The sequence below is a fragment of the Bactrocera latifrons genome, unplaced genomic scaffold (genome assembly GCF_001853355.1).
Source record: "Bactrocera latifrons isolate USDA-ARS-PBARC rearing strain unplaced genomic scaffold, ASM185335v1 scaffold_11, whole genome shotgun sequence".
NCBI lineage: Eukaryota > Metazoa > Arthropoda > Insecta > Diptera > Tephritidae > Bactrocera > Bactrocera latifrons.
In genome coordinates this window covers 2440343-2448752 of record NW_017534519.1, presented here as the reverse complement: position 1 = coordinate 2448752, position 8410 = coordinate 2440343, and the positions used below count along the sequence as shown (strand labels likewise).

At 35.0% G+C, this 8410-nt stretch overlaps 3 protein-coding genes across 6 annotated transcripts in view; all 3 read right to left on the bottom strand.

Moving 5' to 3' along the window:
* The window catches only part of LOC108972930 (myosin heavy chain 95F), a 39109-nt gene extending 37511 nt beyond the window's left edge, over positions 1-1598 (bottom strand). The window contains exon 1 of the mRNA XM_018939882.1: positions 988-1598. The gene's annotated coding sequence lies outside the window, so the exon portion shown is untranslated. The remainder of the gene's footprint in view (positions 1-987) is intronic.
* Positions 1599-2316: 718 nt separating this feature from the next.
* LOC108972157 (transmembrane protein 181) lies at positions 2317-5467 on the bottom strand. Of its 4 annotated transcripts, none has more exons than XM_018938671.1 (9): positions 4948-5467; positions 4164-4660; positions 3842-4098; positions 3662-3742; positions 3499-3598; positions 3159-3436; positions 2990-3092; positions 2698-2922; positions 2505-2638 (listed from the first exon to the last, which is right to left on the bottom strand). In XM_018938671.1, the coding sequence occupies exons 2-9, from the start codon at positions 4606-4608 to the stop codon at positions 2505-2507; spliced, it is 1623 nt and encodes a 540-aa protein (XP_018794216.1). In that variant the 5' UTR covers positions 4609-4660; positions 4948-5467. The 4 variants fall into 4 exon arrangements, with proteins under 4 accessions (XP_018794225.1, XP_018794216.1, XP_018794207.1 ...); XM_018938662.1 differs by having other exon boundaries at positions 4164-4842; positions 4948-5466; XM_018938685.1 differs by having other exon boundaries at positions 4164-4507; positions 4948-5465.
* A 162-nt stretch (positions 5468-5629) lies between these two features.
* On the bottom strand, positions 5630-7725 carry LOC108972237 (pre-mRNA-processing factor 17). The gene is made up of 3 exons (XM_018938770.1): positions 6886-7725; positions 6343-6821; positions 5630-6284 (listed from the first exon to the last, which is right to left on the bottom strand). The coding sequence occupies exons 1-3, from the start codon at positions 7601-7603 to the stop codon at positions 5751-5753; spliced, it is 1731 nt and encodes a 576-aa protein (XP_018794315.1). The 5' UTR covers positions 7604-7725; the 3' UTR covers positions 5630-5750.
* Between the last annotated feature and the right edge of the window lie 685 nt (positions 7726-8410).

Genomic DNA, 8410 nt, shown 5'->3' with positions numbered 1-8410 from the left:
TAGGACTTACAAACAACCGTTATGTGAATAAAACTATAATACTCTCTTTAGCAACATTGTTGCGAGAGTATAATAAAAATGAAATGAAAGAGTAGATTCGTTTCGAGATTTTCAATGTGACTTAATACGTTTTTACTAAAAATACAGATAACAGGTTGTTGGCTTTTTGTTTGCAACTAAGATAAATGCAATAAATGTTATAACTAATAATGGGCATTCTAGTCTAGAGCCTAACTTCCAGGGTTTTGGCAGTTGATAAAATTCAATATACATACATACATACATTAATCGCGCGATCCATCAATTCTCTTTGAAATTATAACATCTTTTTAGGGAGCAATTATTAAATATCTAAATTACCGAAATATGAAAAAAATTTGCGATATTTTTAATATATACTGCAAAACCTTCTTAAGTTAGAAGGATTCGTATTTTTTTACGAATTAACATATTATAATGTGGATATGAGTAATTAGCCACTAACTCAGGATTGAGCATTTATAGGATATTGAGCAACGCAATCGAAGCTTGTGACAGCTGATCTTTCAAATAAAGAGTCCACAAATAAAAGGTCAAGAATCTTTTGAGAATGACTTATGCTGCAAGTATGAAAAATTTTATTAAAATATTTATTAAATCAAAGCCATTTACAATCAACCACTTTAAAAAGCAATGTATAAATGCAAGTTTATATGCCAAACGCTATCGCAACCCATAAATAATTGTAGCCATTAAGACGGCACAGGTGAGAACGCTTAAATAATCAATAAATAAAAACCGATTTGTATTCCTACTTTGAAAATATCCAACTATCAACTATCTCATTCTCATTTTCATTCGATTTTAAACTAAAAGGCGAGTTATTTAAAACAAAAAATCTCTAAAGTCACTAAGGTTTAAAAAATAGCGTTTGTTTCTTCATTGATGATCAGGTTTTGTGATTTTGGTTTTATGAAACGCAGCCATAAAATTCCTACATTTGCTTACCTGTTAATATCTGCTGCTTGAGCGGTAAAATATTATGGGTTTAATTTTTTTTTTTTTTTTGCTTTATTTTGGTTTATTGTAATCACCACAATTTTTTTTTTGCCTTTTCGGTTTTCAATTTGATGCTAGGCTCTAACACCTGCTACACTAAAATCTATTGGAGCTGGAGTTGTTCAGAAAGAAAAGCACACACACACCCGCTTTGAATTCAACGAACGAAGATCGTGCAATTTTGATGTTACGATGGACAAGAAAAATAAATTAGGTTTCAATCCCAAAAGCTGAAGTTGAGAACATGTACACTTAAAAACGCTATCCAGCTGGTGTCTTTTTTGTTAAGCCAGCAATTTTGTGAAAATAAAAACACCTATGTGAGTACATATACACGTTTTTAAAAGTATTTCGCTCAATAAAGCGACGCTGCTTTACGCAAAACACGCACACTTTTTTGAAAAAAAACTTTATTTTTCTATTTTTATTTATTGCTAACTTCACTAGTTTAATTTGTTAAAGACATTCCGCGGATAAAAAAAGACAATTTTATTTTGAAAACAGCGCGCAGCATTATGTTTAAAGTTGCGCGGACAAACACAAGTGATAAATACAATAGGTATATCAAGAAGGAAAACCGACACATTGAAACGAGTGACAAATAAAAATAAACAAAAAACTGTTGACATGTTGGCAGGTAATGGTTACTTACTAATACTGTTTGATGCAACGCTGTGAGTTCAGCAACATGTAACCGAGCTGCCAATATTAAAAAATTCTTATTTGTGCATAATTTAATATTTAAATAAAATTATTTTGTTATTGTAGGCAAATATAAATACATATATCTCTGCAGAATAAGATAGATTCGAAAATGGCCATACGCAAAACAATCTGTCCTTTTACTTACTTTTTTTATTGGCCGACATCCGTTCAATGTCCGTTCTAATTACAGTCGGGTCTACGTAACAGAAACGGCCACGGAATAATTCTTCGAATTAGTCGATATTATTTGGCAATATCCGCCACTGAAAAACAACATCAAAATTTTTGAAATATTCGCTTATTATAAAATATGCGTGGAAGCAATCCTCATACATATTAAATGTTCTATTTATATCAGAAAGTTTGGTAGTTTTATTTCCATAATATTTGTGTCAAATGAACTTTACCTTATAATTGAGTAATTATATATTATGGTACATATACATATATTTAATAGTTTATTAATACATCACGTTTAAAAGTTCGTAAACAGAGACAAAAAAAATTAATAATAATATAATAAAAATAACAAAACTATTTATATCAAAACACAGTAAATATTAAAAAGGACAAAGGAAATCTGGAATTTAATTACAAATTAAAATAGTGGATACATAGTTGTAACTAGGTCGTATCGAAGTTTCCTAGAAAAATATTTGCTTATCAGAAATGAAGAAAAACACATTTGAATTTCACTACAGAAAAATTGTTGTGTTCCAAATGTGCCACCTAAAATATAATTTACGTAGTTATCTTATTATTTAATCACTGTCATAATCATTTTTGTTGCCCACAGTGAGAGGACGTCGTGACTCATCCTCCGAGCCGTATACAACCTCCTCATCCGAATCATTAATCATCGAAAATGCCGGATTATCCTTAGTTACAGAGATTTCTAAAAAAAAAAATCATAGTCACAAATTTCAAATGTCCTGGTTTCTGTAATGTCCATACCTTGTGAAAAGCGACCATTAGGGGAATACACATAAGCCATAGTGTATAGATAAAAATTCAACAGCCCGTAAAAGCACATGAACTGCGCCGAACTATGATAGGTGGTATTAAGTGTGGCCACAAAATTATCCTCCAATATACCGAAGCCAAAGCGACATGTTGTTACCATTATGGTAATGGAGATAACAAATAACATCAAAAGCGTTAAGAATTTCAGACGCATATCTGGAGAAAATTTGTTTAATTAAACTTGTACACCTCCAAAATTATCGCAATTATCAAGAGTACTTACCAAAATAAGGCATCGACCTGAGCTCAGTATAGGCGCGTAATACTAATAAGGCCAAATACAGTATATACATACAGCCAGCTATGAAGAAGAACAACTTGAAGCCCTAGGAAAATAGATGAATTATTATTATTATAATTTTCGTATGTATACTCGCATGTTCGTCACTCACATTATAATTTCTTGTGTCCACAAAGTGGCTATAGGTGGGATCGCGTAGCTCGTTGCATTTTTCCCAAGTGGCCAATACTATGGCGCACAGCCAAATTGGTAGTATAACAATGATTTTTGGTAAGTAGAATCGTATGAAACGCCTTTCATTCTGCCGCAAGCCATGATATATACAAAGCCAGAACATGAGAAGCGAACACAGGAATGTTGCTTGGAGGATTGCATCCAACATGCCGGGGAACCACGAGTTCATTAGGAAAATTGATGGAAAGAAGGGATCTGTAAGATGAAAGTGATAATTTAAAGATGTATACATATTTGTATTTTCCCTTTATACGCACTGTCATACAACAAGAGAAGCGGCAGGAGTATGGACATCCATTTCTGTTCGATAGACCAATCGTAGATGGGATATTTGCGGAGTGTGTGAGCATACCAGCACTATAAAAATATTACAATTATATACTGATAACAAATTAACATACCATATCCATATTTACTTACAATTACAATGAAGGTAAATAATAGAAATATAAAGCGGAACCATATCTCGATTTGTGTAAACTCGGGACTATAAGTTTTGAACTGTAAAAGAGTAAATACAGATAGAAATATAATATTAGAATATAATACCAAACTCTCCAATTATTGCATTATAATAACAGTATAATAACAGTAACTTACATAAAATGTTATGCTGCGTATATTATACTTCTGGTGGAAGGTCTCCAATCCATAGAAGCGCACAGTGATTATATAATGTGCATATTCAAGAAAACCCAAATGCAGTATTGTAAACTCTTTACAATCGTTCCGCACACAGGACAAGTGTCGAGTACGATTGCGTACCGAATCGGCACGGAGTATGCTCAAAGGTTTGTGTTGTTCTGTAATACCATCTATGGCAACGCTAACTTGGAAACTCTTATCGTATTTTTCGTCTAAAAAAAATAAAGCATAAAATACACATGTGTGCACCCCTTAAGCATTTCTCAATACAACTCACCATCATTGTTGTCGGTCACCAATTTGGCAATCAGCCACAGTTGCTGGGAGTACGTGGTCATTAGTGGTGATTTCATCGCAAACGGCCCTGTTGCCAACACAGTCTTACTATTAGCCAACGATGTGTTCGCCAGTATACTTTTAGCGGTGATCTCCGATGTACTGGTAATGGGTGGTCCGGTGAGGCCAATTACAATGGCCAAACCGAAACAAATGAGAAAACCCAGAAAGACCATGACGAATTCGCGTTTTTGCATCGAATAAAGACGCATATGCACCGAACGTTCACATCGGTCATGATGGTAGGCCGGTGCAATATATCTATTGAACTCACTGAATAGATCGCTAAATTGTGAGAGGGAATTCTTGAGTCGTAAAAGTAAACCACCCGAGGGCAAGTGGTATGAGTAGCCCAGACCCGTAGTGTCTGTGGGTGGTTTGGACATTGTGACAGCACTTACAAAGTGACGATGGTGCTTTTTGTATAGCGATTTCTATCTAGAGCGGAAGTGATAGTATTCTAAGGTATTTTTGGTTATGAGGAAGGACGATTGTAATGGATAAGGAGTTATTGTTGTTGTTGTCGACAATTTTATCTGTGTTGGATGTGCTTGTCTTGTTTCTGGCTGAAGGAAACTGGAGTTTAGTGCGCTTTTCTACTGCTATCTAACGTGAGGAGTCTTAAGGAAATGAGATGATTTTGTAATGGGAATAAGTATATTATGCAAATATTTTTGAATTTGTAGTTTTCAAGCACTGCTTTCAAACAAAAGAACTGTGTTTACTTCATTTTCACTTTCACATCACAACTATTGTTGAACGGCCATGAACTACAATACAAGTAACCTGTCACTACATTTTTCAATTTATCACTTAACGGTCGGAGATGAAAACTTTTTTATGTTCTGCAGCAAAAGTATGTTCTTTACTTATTTTCGAATAGAAATAAGTATTCAAGTTTTGATTTTGGAATATATTTCTATTATTTTGTATGGAAAGGTTCGCGGCTGTTAAAATCGATTATTTTCACTTAGCAGAGAAAGCACATATGGCGTATCACTCGTTTATTTAATAAAGTGTTTGACAGCAGTTTGGGCCCCAGTGCGCAGGTCCCGGTGTTATCAGTTATTTTGTGATTTGATTATTAGCGCATGGTCCTGCCGTAGAAGGTGGAATTGTTTGTAAACAAAAGTAAAAATTGCGTAAACAAATTATGAAAGTGAGTGGTTCTGGACGATGCTCAGTATGACTGAACTTCTGAAATGAGTAAAATATTGAGAGACTCATCATGAGATTGAGAGACATCAGAATGAGTGATTGAGCCAAACTTCTGATAACAAATACGTTTTTAAACGTTTAATTTATGCTTGAAAGAATATATCTATTACGAATCTGTTAAAGCTTTTTTCAAGTATTTTTTTAACTGAACAAATTAGAATTTATGTTAAAATAAATATTCATAGTAAATATTCTTTAAGTTATAAGAAACAACTTCTTTTACATTTTTATTTCTATTATTAATATAAAACTATTACAACTGTGTGAGGTGTGTACTACTTAACATATTTTGCTACGCAATGTCTTTCGTCTAATCCCAGTATTTGATTAGGCCATCCCAACCGGCTGTTACCACTTTGCTTGCTTCATGCGGATGCCACATTGCGCTTATACACACACCCTCATGCGCCTGCCATTTCTTGTACATTTTCGTTGTCTTCCAGTCCCATATATAGCACTTACCGTCTCCGTCTCCGCTAACTAAATAACTCATGTCAGGCGAAAAGTCAAGCTGACAGGCATAACCCGAAACCATATGTCCACTGAACGTCTTCTTACGGTTCATTTTAAAGCGATTTAACGCGGAGAATATCACGATTTTATTATCCAAAGACTGACACGCCAACCATTTGCCATTTGGCGCAAGCGTCACTGCCGGCATGGAATGCATTGTGGGATCGGCTATGTACTTCATATCGACTGGTATATCCCATTCCCAAATACGCATCGATTTGTCATCAGAGGTAGTAACAAAACGTCGATTTTCATCGACAAATGTAATCGTGTTGACTGCCCCCAAGTGGCGATCATATTCCTGAACAATATCTCCGCTGCGTGTGTCCCACTGTGGATCAAATTAGATTTTAGTACATAGTTTTGATGTGAAAAGTAAAACAACTTACGCAAATAATTTTCTTATCAGATGTGCCTGCTACAAAGAGATGTTGCTTGTTGTTGTCCGGATGGAACTTGACGCAGAAGGGCATTTTGCGGGCTGTGAAACGTGATATAACCTCACCAGTTTCGGCATCCCACATTTTTATATACCGATCATAGGAAGCAGAAAGAAATTTGGTGCCTTTATTGTTCCAAGCGACGTCTTTGATCGCCTGTCTATGACCAGAGAATGTACGAATACAGCGTCGCTCGCCGAACACTTCCCACAGCTTCACGCGACAATCCATTGAGCCCGAAAGCAGTAAGTGCGCTGTTTGTGGGAACCATCGAATCGATGAAATACCTTTTGTATGCCCAGTCCAAGTGTGTATGTGTGATTTTGGTAAGAAACATTTGTTAGGCGCGGACGTTGAACGCAAGTTAATACCCAAGTCATGAGGAGCATGTAGATAAGAACGTCCTTGATAATCGTAAGCATCTTTGACTGTAAATAAATTAATTAGATATTAATTCTTTAAAAAAAAAAAAACAATATTTGAGTAATTTACTGTGAAGAACAGATTTTTCCTCTAATGGCTTATCTTCAACAATGCGGTTACGCCTGTGTCTTTTAGCAAGAATCTCTTCCAGCTCTGCTTTTTCTTGGTCATTTGGTCGTGCAACGGATTGTTCATCTTGATATTTACCCCAAGGACCGACGAAACCTTCAATGTCTTCTGGATTGTCATTTTTATCTTGCTTACGCTTCTTTTTTATTTTCGGTGATTCAAACACAGTTTTTCCATCATCATCATATGCCGATTGTAAATCACCGACAAATGCTTGACCATCTGCCACTTCGTCGACGGAGGGATCCAATGCATATCCATAAGTGTGGAATGTGCGCCGCTGATTTTCAAATTCAAATGCGTTAATGTGTGCCTTTTCCACATATCCAGAAAGAGTGTTGCGCGGCGCTCGCATTTGTTGTGTTAAGTTTGGATTTTCCGGACCTTTGACTGGTGCGTACAGTTCCTCAAATTTTGGATTATATGTCACTTCTTTCACAGTAGGATCAATGGTGCGCGAAACATCAACGGCGTTCATCGGCACAACTTCAGGAGCTGCACAAACGGCTAGGGATTTAGCAATCGACAGTGCGGGGTCGACAGGCTTCAAATGTGCGACGGCATCGGTATTATGTGCTTTAGGTGTCACTTTTTTGGTCGCTTCATCTGCTTCAGAATCACTTTCCGATGAACTCCCATAATTTTGGATACCTAACATGCTGCTTGTTTTAATTCTCTCCTTCACTTTAAAAACAATATTAATGCTTTTAAAACAAATGCGTCCCAAAAATAATAACAGGTCAAATAAATTGTCAGCTGTTTACAATCATGGTATATATATTCCACGACTGACATTTCTACAGTGTTGCAAAAATTTGTGATATGTGACGGGAATGGAACACAGTGTTGTAAAGTTAACTTCAAATTATTTTTTAAGTTTCAGTAATTTGTTGTTGATTCTTTTTTTTATAATATTTCTCATTTATTCTTAAAAATAATGAATAGAGCCCGTTTTCAAAAGAAATGAGTGACTTTACGTTGTAATTCAGATATTTTTTTCGTGCCACACAAAAAAATTCTAATCTCAAGATCAGTTTTTTCTGTTTCGATTTCATAAACCCATTTCCGTAAGTCTGTCAAATAATTGCGCGGAAAAGGATACAATATTTTAATATTTCTTCAAGTAAAGAATGTTTAGGTGACCAAAGGTTGTTTTCGAGTGTTGCCATTCCTTGTACAAGTAAAGTGAAATTAATTTATTTTGAATAGTGAATTATTGCTGTAAATTTTCTCTATAGTATTCCTAACAAGAAACTGCTGATGGGATCGGCAATAAGCTAATATTTGTTAGGTGAGTCTTTTTCAGTTTACTGTGTCTAGGGAGTCGAGGAAAGAAACAAACCTAAAACAATTGTTTTACACAATGAACTTGTTAAATAATTTTTCGTTATGTGCAATCTTTTAATACTTACTATAAACATTTATATTAAAGGTTATGGGTTATTAAAAAACTTTTTCAGCTTTT

Excerpts from the sequence above, each read along its gene's own strand:
- LOC108972157 (XM_018938671.1), bottom strand. The coding sequence starts at position 4,608 with ATGTCCAAACCACCCACAGACACTACGGGTCTGGGCTACTCATACCAC. Across the intron at positions 3,437-3,498 it reads GCTTCTCTTGTTGTATGACA|ATCCCTTCTTTCCATCAATT; the intron begins GTGCGTATAAAG and ends TTCATCTTACAG. Across the intron at positions 3,093-3,158 it reads TGGACACAAGAAATTATAAT|GGCTTCAAGTTGTTCTTCTT; the intron begins GTGAGTGACGAA and ends CTATTTTCCTAG.
- LOC108972237 (XM_018938770.1), bottom strand. The coding sequence starts at position 7,603 with ATGTTAGGTATCCAAAATTATGGGAGTTCATCGGAAAGTGATTCTGAA. Across the intron at positions 6,822-6,885 it reads GGAAAAATCTGTTCTTCACA|TCAAAGATGCTTACGATTAT; the intron begins GTAAATTACTCA and ends ATTTATTTACAG. Across the intron at positions 6,285-6,342 it reads CTGATAAGAAAATTATTTGC|TGGGACACACGCAGCGGAGA; the intron begins GTAAGTTGTTTT and ends TTTGATCCACAG.